Source organism: Nicotiana tomentosiformis, chromosome 5 (genome assembly GCF_000390325.3).
Source record: "Nicotiana tomentosiformis chromosome 5, ASM39032v3, whole genome shotgun sequence".
In the NCBI taxonomy this organism is placed as follows: domain Eukaryota; kingdom Viridiplantae; phylum Streptophyta; class Magnoliopsida; order Solanales; family Solanaceae; genus Nicotiana; species Nicotiana tomentosiformis.
In genome coordinates, this window is record NC_090816.1 from 137183575 (window position 1) to 137201365 (window position 17791).

General features: G+C 36.1%; 2 protein-coding genes across 2 annotated transcripts; one reads left to right on the forward strand and one right to left on the reverse strand.

Moving 5' to 3' along the window:
* Positions 1-4821: 4821 nt before the first annotated feature.
* LOC104110594 (inositol monophosphatase 3) lies at positions 4822-9525 on the forward strand. The gene is made up of 12 exons (XM_009620119.4): positions 4822-4917; positions 5019-5074; positions 5358-5408; positions 6225-6305; positions 6415-6518; positions 6609-6693; positions 7100-7154; positions 7252-7295; positions 8028-8096; positions 8184-8284; positions 8606-8662; positions 8959-9525. Exons 1-12 carry the CDS (start codon positions 4905-4907, stop codon positions 9053-9055), a joined length of 813 nt encoding a protein of 270 aa, XP_009618414.1. The 5' UTR covers positions 4822-4904; the 3' UTR covers positions 9056-9525.
* A 411-nt stretch (positions 9526-9936) lies between these two features.
* Positions 9937-12699, reverse strand: LOC104110595 (cytochrome b561 and DOMON domain-containing protein At5g47530). The gene is made up of 3 exons (XM_009620120.4): positions 11999-12699; positions 11094-11342; positions 9937-10471 (listed from the first exon to the last, which is right to left on the reverse strand). The coding sequence occupies exons 1-3, from the start codon at positions 12611-12613 to the stop codon at positions 10133-10135; spliced, it is 1203 nt and encodes a 400-aa protein (XP_009618415.1). The 5' UTR covers positions 12614-12699; the 3' UTR covers positions 9937-10132.
* Positions 12700-17791: the final 5092 nt, after the last annotated feature.

Below are 17791 nucleotides of genomic sequence, written 5' to 3' on the forward strand. Positions count from 1 at the left end.
TCAAACCTAAGTTTGTTTCGACCTCGCTCAACCCCACTCGAGCTAAGTTATTACGACCAAGAAAACCAAGGTAACTAAGCAACAAAATCAAAAAGTGTACAAACTCGAACAGAAGAAAAAATGATCTGGTACAAATAACAAAACCGATATTTCATACTTAGAATATATTTTACAAAGTCTCGAGAAGACGCCCACCAAAAAATGCACAAGTCTGCGGTAAAACAAAAGAAGGAAAAGAAAAGCTACTAATCGCCGCCTGGCCCAGCAGCGCCATCGGCCTGATCGCCTAGGCCATCCCCATCCACTCCTTCACCATCACCGTCGCCATTAGGATACTCATCCTCATACCAGGTGTCCTCTTCAATTTGATCCACGCCTGCATCCTCCTCACCTTCACTGACTTTCGGTGTAGCAAGATAGTAGCCACAAGCGACCCGAGCTCCACGTGTCTTAATACGAGCATCCTCGAGGACGACTTTTGAAATGGTTCCAACCCTCATCGGATCTCTGAATATATACAGTTGGGCCTCGGCATGAATCCACTCCTCGTATAAATATCGAGGAACATCATGGAAATTAGAAACACGGGAAGAGGATGGTCGAGCCAATAATTGTGCCTTCTCGGCCTCCAGAGCGGCGACTCGATCACAAAGGCCAGCAAACTCTTTCTTCAATTCTCAAATTCGTTCATCAAGCCGCTTTTCTTTGAGTTTGGATGTCTCCACGACATTCTCTCGCTCGGAACGAAGAACATGGATTACTATCTCCAAAGCCTCCATCTTCCTTATAGCCCCCGACCGAGCTAACTCCGCCTTCTCAAGATCCGCTGCCCTCTCGGCTACCTCGCCACTTAAAGCATCAGCTTTGAATTCACACTCCTCGAGCTCGGCGCGCAATGAGAGCACCTAGGCTTGGAGATCGCTGCACTGGGCTTCGACCCCCTACTAACCTCTAGCTCCTCTTCTTTTGTCCTTTAGCGCCCCCTCAAGAACCCTGCATTTTTCAATGACCTTTACTAGCTCGTCGTCCTTTTCCTTCAGCTCGTCTCGGAGAGCTCGGAAATTTCCACCCTCGCCAAACCGCCTACAAATCTCGCGATACTTTCTGCGATACTCGCGATATTTTATCTCCATCTTTAGAAAAATAGCCTTACGTCTCTCCTATCTTCGGGCGCTTTCAATTTCCAAAATCACTATCTTAAATAAAGAGAAAAAGGAAATGAAGAGTAAGAACGAAACAAACTTTGAACTTGACAAACAAAAATGAGAGAGATCGAAAATCTTACCCTAAGAGCGAGGCCGGCTATGCTCATAAATAAGGTAGCATCATTTAGCTTTTCGAGGGTTTTACCCTCCACATCAGAACAGAGGGGACCAAGGGAAGGGACCATGTTCTCCGTGTTGACCAACAAATCTCGATCCATGGATACCGCAATGGTCCGCGTGGACACCTCTAACCTTATTTTGAGTGGGGTAAATACCTCCACCATTATTCTCACCTCATCGGCATCCACATCAGAGTATGTCTCGTAACTATCATCGGCTACGCACTTTCCTTTTTTGTCGGCCATCGAAGAAGGACCCTCGACCGGTCGCGAGGCCGATGGCTCATCCCGCTGCATGTTATCAGAGACTCTCACCGATGGCCCTTCAACTTCCATCGTGGTTTCAGGAAGAGACATACCCTCTGCGGCTTTAGTCGATGGCAGAACCATGGGCGATAACTCAGCGTCATCTTCAAGATCTATGGTCACCGTTTCACGGATGACAAAATCGCCCATCACTGAATCCACCGCCTAGGCAATCCCATCACCGACATCCACTGATCTCCTTTTACGGGGAACCAAATTCCCATCACTCGGCAATGATTCCTCTTCCTCGTCCACTAGATGAAGCAAAGGGGAATCCAGAAGCTCCGTTGACGATATATCCGCGGGCGCAAAAGAAGCCGGCACAGAAGTAGTAGTAGGTATGGCCGACGAATGAGTAGACCTGGCCGCGGTAGAAGAACGAATAGAAGAAGATGACTGAGCAGGCCTAGCCACAGTCACAGCAGGAACAAACTTCGAAGAAGCAGCTTTCCTCTTGCGAAACGCAGGAGGAGCCCTCGACCTCCTCGAAGACCCTCGAACTGAAAAAAAATGATCGAAGGTTGTCACCACTAGTAATAAGCTATAGCGTGCAAGCGATCATGCGGTCAAAACATAAGACAACCAAGTCGGAATATATATATATATATTAGACGAACTCACCGTCCAAGAAGCAGGCCCGAACCTCTTGAGAAAGCCCGGCCACTCACGAATCCCCACAGTGTGAGGCAGAATCCGGCCAACCAAGTCGGAAATGTCCCTGACCAAAGGAGGAGGCGTAGCCTTAGCTGTACAAGGAAGAGACAAAATATTAGAGCCTACGGCTAGAAACAGACAAATCAAATACCTTTCACAAAAATGGATACTTACGAGCACGATTCCAAGTCTCAGGAAAGCCGTCCACGTTGGCCCCACGTCTTCGGTTCTAACGAAAAAGTAGTTGATCCAGAATTGGCGATTCTCTTTGTCGTCCATCTTCACCACCAGGCATTTACCTTCTCGGTGGCGAAGATGCAACATCGCCCCCTATAAAAGCTAGGGGCGAAGAGATGCATCAGATGGCGGAGTGTGACCTCGACTTCGGCTAATTTGGCAAATTTTGAGAGCATCCTGATAAGCTTGTAAATGTACGGAGAAAGTTGGGCCGGGCAAACACCGTAATAGTGGCAAAATTCCTCCGATAATGGGAGAAGGGGGAGAGTATAGCCGACCTAGAAAGGATACGCATAAAACGCGCAATATCCGGGCGGTGGATTTGCACCACGTCGCGTCCTGCTGGAACCAGATCGATATGGACAGGAATGTTGAATTTTGCCCTAAGCTTGGCCAGATCGGCTTCTTCCATCACTGATTCCGAGACTTCAGGCTCACCTTCAGACGTCTTCGAAAATCAGACCTAACTTTCTCACTACGAGGGATTATTTCCTCTACCGTAGAAAAATTCTCTTCTTCAGTGGCGACAGAGACCCTATCAGCATGAGGAGGTATAAGCACTGCCAAAGGGACATGGTCAGTTGTCATACCTGAAACAGAGGGTACATTAGCCATGTTGTTAAGGGAGAATATTCAAGCAATGAAGTGTTAGAAGCAGCGAGAATCGCTAAAACCGGTAAGAAAGTACACAACAATAGAGGAAGAAGAAGGAGGCCAAGGATTCTGATAAGAAGAAGACAACAATGGGGGAAGAAGAAGAAGATACAGAGTTCTTTGATGCAAGAGTTTCGTAAAAATTGAAACGTTACCCACACACCCCTATTTATAAAAGCTCAAGCATCGAAACCAAGGAATTAATCATCATCACCTAGCACTGTAACCGAAGAGGCAGACTCAATCAGAAGACGCGCGTAAAATAAAGAAGCGTAATCACGTCATAATGACGTCTGTCGTCATGACGTCATCCTGATTCGTGGGACTTACAACCCAAAAAATTACGGCTCACAAAAGAACACGCTGCCAACTCGCCCCAATCATCACGACTCGTTCAGGTCATCCAAATGCTTAAACCACATTATACAATATCCGCTCATCGAGCCCGCCTGAGGTCGGCCTCACTAAGAGGATGGACTAACTATATAAGACAAAATCTGCCCTAGAATATTTAGGGTAATATAGCATTAAGGAAAGAGTCAGTCGAGAAAAATACAAAGACTACATTTTTATCAAGATTCTTGCCCATATTATTTTACACTTTTCCACCATATCCGAGAATAGTTCGAGCAAATCTTGGATTTATTTATTATTCATCATTGTGAGGAGGAACATTCGTCCAATTCATCCTTTATTGGGCAAATCATTCCTCATATTTACTTAAATATCATTTATTGCTAGTTATACCTCCATTATTGCTCATACTTTATGAACATTTTATGCTTATCATTGTCAACACTTCACTGAATATGTCCCATCTCACACACATTTTAAAGATTCACGTATAGAGTTATTATCATTAACTAGATTTAACCCGTTATTATATAAATTTAATAGTTTAGGCGAAAATTATACTTTTTGGTTAAACATAAAGGAATTGGAATAAAAGTGGAAGAACATCCACACGAGGGAATAACGAACACAGCATATACTCACGTACATAGGCATATTCCACGAATCTCTGTCGATTATTTACCAAACTACCCTTAATTTGTCTTTCTAGGATTCTTGCTTTGGTATTTGATTCCTATTTTTTAGTAGTATCATTATTTTCCCATAAAGATATTCCTCTACTTTCTCATTTTCTTCCTAAAGGGTTTCCATGTTAAATTTCCCCTAATTTGTAAAACGGTAAAAGGTCATATTTGCCCACTTACTTTAAAAAATTATTCATATCTATCCTCCGCTTAAATGTTCAAATGTATATGCAGTCAAATCTTTTTTTGACTGTTATAATAAAATATTATTATAGAGAATATATCCTATAATATAACATAAAAATTGATTTCATAAAAAAATGGCTTTTATATTGATTAATTGTTATATACTGATATTGTTATAGATAGTTCTGACTGTGTCTCTGTCTGTAATGAGATCCAAATCCAGCACTAAAATAGATAAGTTTAGTGCCAATACAATTTTTTCACAGCGGTTCATTTGCTCAAACCTATTACCTGATCCATCCTAAAGTTCTCTTTTATTTCATTTATTAATTTGTTATATTTTAAATATGCATGTAAATATGAGTAAATATAGGGGTATTTCAGGTCAACAAAATTGTCTATAATGATCTTTCATGTGCCTACGTGAAGGCTCTATAATCTATATATATTCACATCATATTCTCACTTTTCTCTTCCCATCACTCAATTAACAAAATATTTCAAAGATGGCACAAGATGGTATAGACCCTTTCATCTCTAATTCTAATTTTTTTACCCATATACTTGTATAAGTATTTGTATGTGAATTATTTCTGAAATGCCATTGTTTTGAATTTCAGATTCACTTGAACAGTTTCTTGATGTTGCAGTTGAAGCAGCTAAAAAAGCCGGAGATGTAAATCTAATTTGACCCAATTGCTTCTTTTTTCATTTTTTTGGAATTACTTTATAGTTTTTTTTTGTTTGATCAATTTAGCTACATTATAAAGATTCAATTTTTAGCTTTAATTTTGTCTTGATTTCTTTGTTTCAAATTTGACCCAATTGATTCTTGTTTTGCAGTTACTTGTTATTTTATCGATTTCTTGTCTGATCAATTTTAGCTACATTTTAAAGATTCAATTTTTAGCTTTAATTTTGTCTTGGTTTCTTTGTTTTTGCATTTCTGGGTTTTGAAGGTAATTCGCCAAGGATTCCACCAGACTAAGAATGTGGAGCACAAAGGAGTGGTTAGTGCTTTGTTTAGTCGTTTTTGGCTAAGCATTTCTGTTTTGGCTTTTTCTTGTTAGTGGTTTTCTGTAAATTTGTTGTCTTTTTGGACTGAAGAGCTTTCTTTTTGTGTTTAACCATCTGGTGTCTAAAAATCAGAGTCCTAAAAATCACTATCCCGACTAATTTCGATTCTCGCCGTAGGAAGCCCATTAAGCCCAATATGGAGGGTTTTAATCTCCTATTAAAGACGACTCCATTCCCAGGCTCAAACTAGAGACCTCATAAGTAGTTTACTTTCATTTTTGGACTGAAGAAATATTATTGCTTAATGTGCTAGTCAGTTTTTTGGTTGTATGAAGGTTAATTTCGGATATTTAGATACTGCTCAGAGAATGAACCGTGTTTGTGGCTTGAGTTTGAGCATATATGGTCCATTATCCAGTAGGAAACTACTTATGCTTCTTATAATAGTCAAAACAAATTTACTTAAACTGAAGGAAATGCCTTTTGAACTAATTTGGTGGCATAGTTCGAGTTGTTCGGGAAAAGGAGAAGGGTGAAAGAAGGATTATTGTTCTTCTTAGTTTTGGCTTATATTGCATAGGAAGCACAATGGAAAACTGTAGTAGGTAAACAATGTTTTAGAGTGTTTGAAATATATGTAGTGTGAGACGTGCACGTAGGACTTAGTTAAAAATGAATGTTTATTGCATAAAGTAAATCATCTTTTTGTTTTTGGCAAGAAGAAACATGTAAATCTTGGTATTTGCAGTCTCTTATTTGATTCTATGGGTCTTCTGTACACTTACATTTTTGTTATTTATCCAACGTAGGTGGATTTAGTCACAGAGACTGATAAGGCATGTGAAGATCTCATTTTTAATCATCTCAAGCAACATTTCCCAAGTCATAAGGTTAGCTTTCATATCTTATATTCTTCGTTCCATCACTTTATTAGCTGTATTGTGAAAAGATTTTACTCATCTGTTTCCGGCTCTTTGCTGCTATATCTCTTCCCTTTAGTTCATTGGTGAAGAAACAACGGCTGCTTGTGGCAATTTTGAGCTGACTGATGAACCAACTTGGATAGTTGATCCACTCGACGGAACAACTAATTTTGTGCATGGGTAGTCATAAATTTCTCCATACTTTGATAGAACTTGTTTTATGATTCATGAAGCCGCTCAAGCTGATTTGTGAAACTTGATTAATTTTAGGTTTCCGTTTGTCTGTGTATCAATCGGTCTCACAATTCGAAAGGTTCCAACAGTTGGTGTTGTTTACAACCCAATTATTGATGAGGTGAGATATCTCTGTCAACTATGCTTCAATTCTAAATTAGTTGAGTTCGATTGTATGAATCCTCTATATTCATTTTCTTATACTTAGGTTCAATTTATTCCAATACGAAATAATATATTTTTGTAAGCAAATATGAGATACTTTATAAAGTAAAGGTTCTCTAAATTTCATGCTTACCCCTACACAACTATACAAGTCCCTAACCAGAATAAAATATTCCTAAGGACACAGGTCCTAATGTAAGTGTAACAACAACCAAACCTTATTTCCATTTCATAATAGTGATAACTTGTTGTGGCCATCTTGACTTGTGATCAAATTGGAAGCTGTTATTCATTTTATTTATGTTGTTTCTGGTGAATTGATGGTTCAAGTTTGTAAGAAGATTTTTTCTTTTGATATGTAGCTTTTCACTGCAATCGATGGGAGAGGTGCTTTTCTTAATGGGAAGTCTATCAAAGGTATTGTTGCATATTGATTATGGTGTAGCTTTTAAAACATCATGTCTACAACCTGTCGATCGCTGACAAGTCTTCTGCATTATTTTAATACCCGCAGTATCTTCACAGTCTGAACTTGTGAAGGCTCTTCTTGCTACGGAGGTACTTGACCTTCCTTATTGTTGCTTTTTAATAGCATCTTCCGATTATTGATTACGATTGCAACCCCGCTGAATTCTTTTAATGAAACGTGATACATAAAGAACAACTTCAGTTTATCTGTTCTGCTGTAACTATGGCTGATAAGAACATGAATTTTAGATAATTGTTTTCGCAATATTTTTCAACTTCAATTACATCCATCTTGGTTTGTATAAACTCGGAGTCTCGGACTTAGCATATAATTGGTTGTGGTGTGGTCATTCTTTTAGAATACCTTTAATTATTTAACTTCAAGCAAGACCGCCCGTCCTGTCTACAACAACAACAACAACCCAGTATAATTCCACAAGTGGGGTCTGGGGAGGGTAGTGTGTATGCAGACCTTACCCCTACCATTGAGGTAGAGAGACTGTTTCCGATAGACCCTCGGCACAAGAAGATGAAATGCGACAATAGCATAATAAATAGGATAAACCTGCCACTTAAGTGAATATGGAAACCAGGTTATGTTGCCTCTCGAACTCGCTTGTCCTTAGTCAAGATTTACTTTTGTTCCTGCAAATCTCTAGCAGCCTCCTATTATATTGAAAGTCTTACTTCCTGTGACATCTTATTTAGAAAATATATTATAGAGCTAGCTGGATTTATGCCTATCAATGTGTTAGTTCACTTTTTCTGTTTACCTCTTTGATATACTAGGAAAAATTACTGACATTTATTTTACTGGAGCAGGCTGGAACGAAGCGGGATAAGTTAACTCTAGATGCTACTACAGGGAGAATCAATAGCTTGCTTTTCAAGGTTTCACAACACCTGCCAAGACATCCAAGTTTTTGGTTAAAATATGTTCAGACAATAAAAATAACTGGGTTTATATTTATATTACAGGTCAGATCCCTCCGGATGTGCGGTTCTTGTGCTCTAAATCTCTGTGGAGTGGCATGTGGAAGGCTTGATCTCTTCTATGAACTTGAATTTGGAGGCCCTTGGTAAGGCTTGTAATTTCTTTTCAGTCTGCTAACATGTGACATATTGGCAGTGGCGGACCCAAGTGGTGGATAGCGGGTTCAACTGAACCCGCTTCACAAAAAATTAATACTGTGTATATGTATAAATTATGATTAAAGCTATGTAAATTTTGCATAAATATTTTATTTGAACCCACTTGATAACTACTATTTTACTACTAAATTTATATGCTTCTAAGATTGAACCCGCTTGCACAAAATCCTGGGTCCGCCACTGCATATTGGTAACAAAAAATTTAAAAAGCATGTGACTTATTGGTGACAATTTGCTTAAACATACAGGGATGTGGCAGGTGGTGCTGTGATAGTGAAAGAAGCTGGAGGTTTCGTGTTTGATCCGTGAGTAACACACACTATTCCTCGTTAACTTTTCCAAATAATGAAATATAATGAGATGAAGTTTCCATGTTCACATAGAGAGAAAAGAAGTAGAGTTTAGTATTCCTGAGAGAAATAGAGATCAAATAATTCAATAATATATTTAAGTATACACCTATATGGAGCGGAAAAGATGTAGCAAATTCATATAGCCGACCCCAACGGTTTTAGGATCGACGCAAAATTGAATGATTGATTGTTTTAATAATCAAACGACAGTTTGATATCTCTGATGTATAGTAGTTTTTCTTCATCAGATCTGGTTCAGAATTTGACCTCACAGCTCGACGAGTAGCTGCTACAAACGCTCATCTCAAGGACGCATTTATCAAGGCCTTGAATGAATCAGAATGAGAAGAAGCTACCGTCAGAACCAGTTTCATTTCATTATTAAGCAGGGTATAGCTATTCGTGTCCTGACTCCATCTTCAGGATTCAATCATTATTTAGCCAAGAAACATTCACTTCTTACCATTTATTGCTGGTTTTAATTAACCAGGCAAGTCAGCTTTACTATCCTTTTTTATATACAGAGACCATATAATGGTATAGATTTGGTTCTTTAGTGTAAGAAGCTTCCTGAAAGGCCAATTTTCGTCATCAACATCAGTTTATTTGATGGAAAGTGACTTCAATGATATATTATGTAATGGGATAGATTTTGTTCTATAGTATAAGAAGCTTCCTATAAGGCCTATTTCTGCCAAAGACATCAATTTGTTTGATAGAAAAAGACTTCATTGATACAACTTCTCTTCAATCTTATCATTGTCAAACACTGTCATATGCATTATTGGAGAAATAATTGTTAACTTTTTTTGGAATAGCTTTATACTGATAGAATATGATGAATTATTTATTGGCTGTTCAGCTTTTAAGATTGGTAGTACTTTTTAGAAGTAGTTTGAAAAGATAAATATTGTTCTTCTACTCCCACTAATGGTTGCACTATATCTGATTTTTTGACTTAAAAATATAGTAATTTGTCGTGCTAATGTTAAAGACTACTACAGTATATATCTCTTTATGCTTGTAGTCAATATTGTGAAGTGCAGCTGAATAAGAGAATGAGAGAAACACTGAGAAAAAAGAACACCCTGATTTATATTGCACAAGGAGTAAAGTACATATGTAAATATCAACAACAAATTCAAGATAATAAAACCCGAACCGAAAAAACAACCACCTACTGTAAAGCCACGAGTGGGGTCTGGGAAGGGTAGTGTGTATGCAGACTTTACCTTTACCTTTACCTTGAGAAGGTGGAGAGGCTGAAATTCAAGAAAATAAAACCCGAACCGAACAAAAAAAACAAAAAAAAACCATCCCATGATGCTCTTTATCTAAATATTCCTCTGGCATCATATCCAAGTTTGAACTACATAAATAGACAAATCAAACTATCTCCAGTACAGAAGAATATTTCAATGTCTAAACTCTGTAATGTATCCTAGTAGTTCCATTTCCATAGCCATTTGTTTCATATAAACCTTGTCCTTGTGTATTCTTCTCAACAGTAGTAACAGATTTGTTTCTCTTTATAACCACACACCATGTAATAACTTCCAAGAATGCAGCAATGATTCCTAAACCAATTAGTGTTCCAATATAAGCTATTCTCCATTTGTTCTCAGGATTCAAGATGTTCAAACCTTTGAATATGTTGATGATTCCAAGGACAACAATTGAGTATCCAACTGATCTGTGGTAAATGTTCCAGTAGATCCTGTGTTTGTGATCCCTTTTTGGCCTTAGAAGCATAGCAGAAGCCTGTAACCAAAAGGCATATTCACATTGTAGTTAAATTAACAATTTAGATGATTGAAAATAAACCTCCTTTTCAACTTCATTTCTTGCTTAGAATGTTATGACTCAAATATTTAATAGGAAAAAGCTATGTTGCGCGGACTCTCCAAGATACTGCCGTATTTGCTGATAGTATTTTCGGAGAGTCCGAGCAATATAGAAAAAAGGTACGAAATTACCCCTCTAATATACGAATTATTTAAAAAAAATTCTCTCCCTTAAACTTTGGAGACATTGATACCCTTGCCGTTAACTAACTTGCCCTAGACTTTAAGGAGCTCCGACCAGGTGAATTCCACGTGTCAACCAAGAAAAGGTCCGATTTTACCCCTCTACTTTTAACATGATTTCATATTATCCTCTGTTATACTTCAGGTTGAAACACCATTAAGGTCAAGGATAAAAATACGACGATTTACTAACAACAAGGATATGAATAGCCGAAGTATAACAAAAGGTTATTAAGATATTTCGTATAGTAGAAGGCTACTTTTGAACCTTAGGAATCACTTTTTGGCATTAACAAATCAATGTTGATAGCCAAAATCTTGAAACAATAGTGTGCAATAGAGAATGACTAAATTACCTGGAGGGTAGCAAGGGAAAACAGGACAATGCCAATGGTTCTGTGGACAGTAAATTGAATACCAGGGGATTCACTCCCCAGTTGAAGACCAGTAGCCCAACCAGCAACGCCAATAACATAAGCTGTGATTTGCCAAATGGAGTGTAGGTAAAACCAAGCAGGATCTGAAAACACCTTTAAATACCTTGCAAACAAGATTCCTATAGGCATCATGATCCCCCAACTCACTGCATTTAGCAGTCCATGAAGCTGAAAAATCCATTAAAAAATCAAAATTTCAAGTCAAAACTTATTACTAGTACTTTTCAACGAAAAAATGCAGTCAGTCTGCTAAACATTATCCACTATAACGGTAAAGTTGTTTTACAACTTTTAGCTATATTAAGGTAATTGTACTTTTACTTACTATAGCAGTAAAGTCATTATACTTTATCCGTTATAACGGGTAAAGTCACATAACTATTTCTTGTCGCATTTAAATTACTAATTTTTTCTACTATAACAGTAAAGTCATCGATAAAACCTACCCATCAAGGTGTGACTTTAATGTTAAAGTGGTAAAGTTTAGTAACAAAAATAGTTTTCTGACTTTACTCTTATAAGAAAAAGAAAAAGGGCAGCCCGGTGCACTAAGCTCCCGCTATACGCAGGGTCCGATGAAGGGCCGAACCACAAGGGTCTATTGTATGCAGCCTTACCCTGCATTTCTACTAGAGGCTTGAACCCGTGACCTCCTGGTCACATGGCAGCAACTTTACCAGTTACGCCAAGGCTCCCCTTCCTGACTTTAGTGTTATAGTTGGTAAAATTCTACCTTAATGTGATAAAATATTTTTTTGACTTTATCGTTATAACACATAAAGTTTAGTAACTATACGTGAAATTAAACAAATCAAATGACTTACATTTTTCTTGTTAAATTGTGAGCTTGCAGCTCCACTTGTAGTAGTTTTAGATTGTCCAGAAAGAAGCCTAAGAGCTCCAGCAGATTGAACATTAACACCAGAAGTATCATGCATTGCAGGAGAATCTCCTGAAAGTGGACCTTCTTGCCAAACTTGGTTCACAATTGTAGAGTTAAACTTATCAAGTTTTAATGTAGCAAAAATGGCGACTTCGTTATTCGAATAAGTAGCTGATAAATCAGAAACGGGAAAACTCAAATTCCCTTCTTGTAACTGTGTTTGATAACTTGTGACAGGAGATGTGTAAACTCTCATTTTTCCATCTGATTTTTGATATGCAACTAATGCTTGTGAACCAACCATCCCTTGAGAAGTTGGATTTATAGCCCATGCCACCCATCTTGTGGAGGCAATCTTAGTGTGTCGAAAGGCGATTTTCGCAGTTTTAGAAGAAGGATCATAATTCCAGTGAAGGAATGAGTTCAAGTAAGGTAGATCACTGCATGAAGTGAAGATTTGGTTGCTTGTAAAGTTGTACTTTGTGCATGATTGAGCATATGTGGATGACACAAACAGAGAAAACAGAATACATGAAATCAAGAAACCTCTTAACATTTTCAAGAAAACTAATAAGGATTCTAGAATACTATGTTGTTGTTGTTATTGTGGTGTTTGGAGAAAAAGTTTAGGATGGAATGACAAGAAATGGAGGGGCTAATATATAAAGGGTAGTGGGGTTAAGATTAGTTAGATAGTTTGGCTTGGAAGTTTTCTTTAATATTTGTACTTTATTTGGGGGGGTGGAGGGTGGGGGGGGGGGGGTTTGTTCTTTTTAGGGCACCTGTCAAAGTGCTGTTTACTAATTAAGTTTGTTTTCAACAACTATTTCCTTTTTTCATACCTGCACATGTCTAACATTCAACTGCAGTTGTCCTAAACTTAATATTTCATTAAGTAGGGTGATAAAAAGGGAAACAAAGATTTAAACAAATGAAAGAATCTTTCAAGAGGAATAAATTTGTATATGAGTACAAAAAGTTTTTAATGACTTCTTCTTTCTACCCCATCCATAATTTTCCTTACTTGGACTATTTGATTCTTGGTAGAGTTTGTAAGTTTAGTAATGAATGACTATTCACAGGTATTACCTTGCCACCAGAAAATGATTTATTTTTATATCATGGATACCTAGTTAGATAAGATATACTAAAACTATGAATGGGAAACTGTCGCTTGGATTAAAATTCTAACTTCTTTGCTCTTTAGATACCTTGCTTGATAGAGTGGAATTTTCAGTTTTTCACCTATAAAACATAACAATTCAATTCAGTTATTAGAGTATATTTTTGCATATATAAAAGGGGCAGCCTGGTGCACAAAGTATCTCGCGTTCACGTAGAGTTTGGGAAATGGTTGCATTCCAAGGGGTGTAATTTAGATAGCCTACTCTAATTTAAGCATTAGAGACTGCTTTCACGGCAGTTGTGAGGAGTTTCTGGAGGTGTTTCCGGTGGATTTGCCTGTCATGCCACGTAATAGGATTATTGATTTTTTTTTTTGTATTGACTTGGTTCTGGGCATTCAGCCCATTTCTATCTCATCATACCGTATGACTCCAGCTTAGTTAAAGGAATTGAGTGAGCAGCTTGAACATGACTTATAGATCGCACGAAGCCAACCCTTTTATATAATTTTGCATATATGTAACACGTAAATCTCGACTCCATCTTTGAGTTAGATAAAGTCAAAAGTAATCACATCGTTAATTATTGGAAATCTTAACCACTTTCATTCTTTACTAAACAAGACAAAAGTCACACAGTAAAAACACTACTAAAGCTCATTGGTTATGAACTTTTAAGACTTAACCACTTCATTATATTAACAACTTATTTGTACTCTTTTGCATTTTGAATATTTAATTTATTGGGTTTGGGATAGAACAGAACCAGTTGGGTTAGGTGTATGATATCCACACAGCTAGGTCAAACCAAACCCAACCTCTCAAATCATCCAAATAAAAGGATGACCTAAACCTTTCAAACTTTCAATGAACTGTATCCATTTGTCCTAAAATCTCATCTTCTTGAAATCATTTCCATTTTAAGCCTTTAATTTAATTCCTTATTTTATGCAACTCTTCATTAGTTTTATGTTTTTCTTTCACCCACTTTTCTTTTTGGTAGGATCAAAGTACCTTTATATCACCTTTTTTGTGTGTTAAAAAAGTATTAGTTTTTTAATTAAAATTATAAGTCATTTATCGGTACATACAAATTAAACTTCATTATACATAATTCAATCTCAATTAGCCCATCTCTTAAAACTGAGTGACAAAATATAAGTAGTCTCTAATACAAACTTCTACATGCAATGTTTCTTTACCATCACCTAGATTTTCATGGAAATAATAAAAACTTTATGATATAAGTAGTTCATATAGCTAGTGATGTATAGTACAAGGAAATTCTAGTATAGAGTTTAAGCAGATGATTTCATGCACATGTGCGCTTAATAAACTTAATAGATTAAGTTTGCAAAGTTTGACTTAAGAAAACAACTCCTCTGCTGTACCTAAGGTAAAGGAAATATTGAAATAAACAAGTACATATAGAGCCCGTTTGGATTAGCGAATTATAAATAACTGATAAACTAAGCATTTACGTGTTTGGATACAAATGCTGAAATTGATAATAAACAGATAATGTGTTTAATAAAAAAAAATATTGATAAGCTATTCTTTTGTTAAAATGACAAAAATACTCGTGAATTTTTTTCAAAAGAATATAGATTAAAAAAAAATTGTAAAGAAAATAATTAACAACGAATATGGAATGAAGAGAAAGTCAAGCAATTTATTTTGGAAAAAGTATTTTGTGAATAGAAAATATTATTAAGGATAAAATAGTAAAAGTATTGGTCAAACTAAAAGTGCTTATAAGCTGAAAAGCCATAAGTTGGGGGTGACCAACTTATGACTTATGGCTGATTTTAACTTATAAACACCTAACTTATAAGTAGTTTGAGTGTTTACCAAACGCGTAGATAAGCCAAAAGGTGTTTATAAGCCAATTTGACCAGCCTATAAGCTTAGCCAAACACCCTCATAGTCCATAATTACTTAGGTTTTAGTTTGTAAGCAAAATAATTTTACAACTAGCAGTAGATGATCTCGAAGACATGTTACATGGCCTCCGATGGCCAAAGCGGATGCAGTACACAAATAACCCTTAAAGTGGATGGTCTTGAATTTTTCTCTCTCAATTGTCCCATAAACAATATTTTTTAGCTTTGACCTTGAATTTCTAGAGGGTCAAAAGTTAAAGACAGACCCAAAAAGTGTCATATTTCTCCAAAGCAACAGCAATTGGGCTCGAAGGGTAAATGCAACTTGGGTTGGAAGTCCAGCCCATTGATGAGGTCCTATGGGTCTGAAGTTGGCTTCAGACCTCAGCTTTTAAAGCTTCACACATTCGGATTGGGGATTTGGCATGGTATGAAAACTAGGTCCAACAATGGGCATAAAAAGTCGACGTTTTATGATTTGGCATATGCTAGCCTAAAGTTATTCTCTCTTCTAATGATTCAACCACCATCCTAAAAATAAGCCCCATCAAAATTATTTTGCTGAAAAATAGCAAAAAATATTTAAAACCCTCTCTCTCTTCTCTCATAGCAACCATCATCCTAAAAATAGGTTCCATTTTCTTCAGTAGTATCCAAAAAAACTCCCAAATATTTTATAATTATTTTTCTAGTTTTCTTTATCTGTATATCTAAATATATATAACACAATAATAGTTATATTATTTATTTATCACACTGTATAACATAATAATAATGTGTATATCAAAAAAGTATATTAAAATTTTATTTTTCTTCTTTGTATAACACATTTCATATTGAAAACTCAAATTCAAGATGATCCACATTTATATCCCCTTTTTTATTACGTGTATATCTTTTTTTACATTAGTGATATCTCATGTATATCATGTGTATTTGTATATATCCATGAAAATTATGTTATATATACGATCTACAATGTGATATACATGGGCGTCCATAAATAATTGTGTTGTATACACGATATACAAAGTTATATACACATACGTCCTTAAAAATATGTGTGTGATATACACTGATGTACACTATATACACTGATGTACACGATATACAACGTGATATACACATGTCGCAGTTGAATTTTTAGGTCTGAGTTTTTACCTGAAATCAGTCTACATCACTTCTAATATTGCTCAAATTTTGTATATAACCTCGCTTAGGTATTGTCAACCAATTTCAATCACGCTCACTCGTTCAATCCAACCAAAAAAAGGAAAAAAGAAGAAAAAGAAAGTTGAAATGTATTTTTTTTCTTTTAGATTTTGCTTTTGATTTTCTCTGATGTGAGATCAGCCTTACCTTTTCATCCCACTGATTTTTTGCATAATTTGCAAGAATTTTTGCTAAACTATGAGAGCGAAAGAGAAGAGATAGAAGAAGAAATACAAGGAGAGAAAGGGGGAGGGAAGCAGTGAACAAGAAGAGATGTGAGCGGCAAAGAGGGGAAAAGCAGACGGTTTGGGGCCAATTATTTGAGAGAGAATATATAAGAGAGTAGGTTTTTTAGAATTTGGCTATATAATGTCAGTTGTTTGGGGTTGTCTTTGCCAAACCTAATATAAGGCTAAAGATTGTCAATTCCTGTTATGTGTTGTCACTTGGTGCCATTTTCTCATTTTTCATTTTCTCATTCTTCAGATTAGGCTTTGGCATAGTTTAATCTTAAATCTAAAAGTATGAAGAAATAACAACATCAAAAGTTCACTCTAAAGTTTGCCAAACTAGATACACTTTAAATAATTTTACAAAAATTAAATATGTTGGGGATTTACAAAATAACCGGCCGAATTTACTAGTTAGTTTTTCAGCTGGTATACATAAATTATAAATCGATTATACATGGTTATACACATTATAATCGGCTATTTAGGGTAATTCTTCTATATTATAAATAAGTGTGTTACAAACGGCTAAAACAACAATAGTAAACTCTGATAGACTTTTGAATGGGAAAAGGGCCAAATTTGCCCCACTACTATGAGAAAAGGAACAATTGTACCACTAGTGTAATGTCGGGGTAAAATTTTCCCTTTTCTCATAATATATTTTCAAAATTTGGCCTTTTTCCCATTTAGAATAAGTGGATACTGTTCTTTATATGTTAGGCTTGAGTAATTTTCGAGACTCACATATCGTCGCCACTGGAAAACAATATTCCATGTTAGTTTTGAATAATTTCCTGAAGAATAAATCTTGATTACACTCTTCTTTAGTTTTTATTTCGATATTAGAGGAAGCTGAATAAATAATACTTTGGTATTAAAATTTTCTTGAAAGATGACCCAAAGACATTTGTTTTATAAAAAGTGAATATAAATATTTTAATAAGTAAAAGATAATGAATTACGTCTTTTCTCGTTGACTTAAAATGGACAAAATTAATTGAGAGCTCAAGATAAAAATAAATTATTATAAAAAGATGTGACTCGTTATACTTTTCAAGTATAATATTAAATAATGATGATCTAGTCGAGAGGTCCTTTTTTTTTTTGCAAGGCTGTCAACAGTTCAAGAAAAATAGAAAAGATAAGCCTATTTGATATGATTTCATATTTAATCCTAGTTTAATATGACGATATAATTAATTTGGAATTTTTGTCAGAGCTTTCTAATGTAGACATTTAGCAAGCAAAAAAAAAAAAACTAAAATTGGAATTGGCGTAATTG

Bases quoted from the DNA above. Each gene is read 5' to 3' on its own strand.
- LOC104110595 (XM_009620120.4), bottom strand. From the start codon at position 12,613: ATGTTAAGAGGTTTCTTGATTTCATGTATTCTGTTTTCTCTGTTTGTG. The intron at 11,343-11,998 runs GTAAGTCATTTG...TGGATTTTTCAG, and splicing joins CACAATTTAACAAGAAAAAT to CTTCATGGACTGCTAAATGC. The intron at 10,472-11,093 runs GTAATTTAGTCA...TTTTGGTTACAG, and splicing joins TTTCCCTTGCTACCCTCCAG to GCTTCTGCTATGCTTCTAAG.
- LOC104110594 (XM_009620119.4), top strand. The intron at 7,296-8,027 runs GTACTTGACCTT...TTACTGGAGCAG, and splicing joins AGGCTCTTCTTGCTACGGAG to GCTGGAACGAAGCGGGATAA. The intron at 8,097-8,183 runs GTTTCACAACAC...TTTATATTACAG, and splicing joins TCAATAGCTTGCTTTTCAAG to GTCAGATCCCTCCGGATGTG.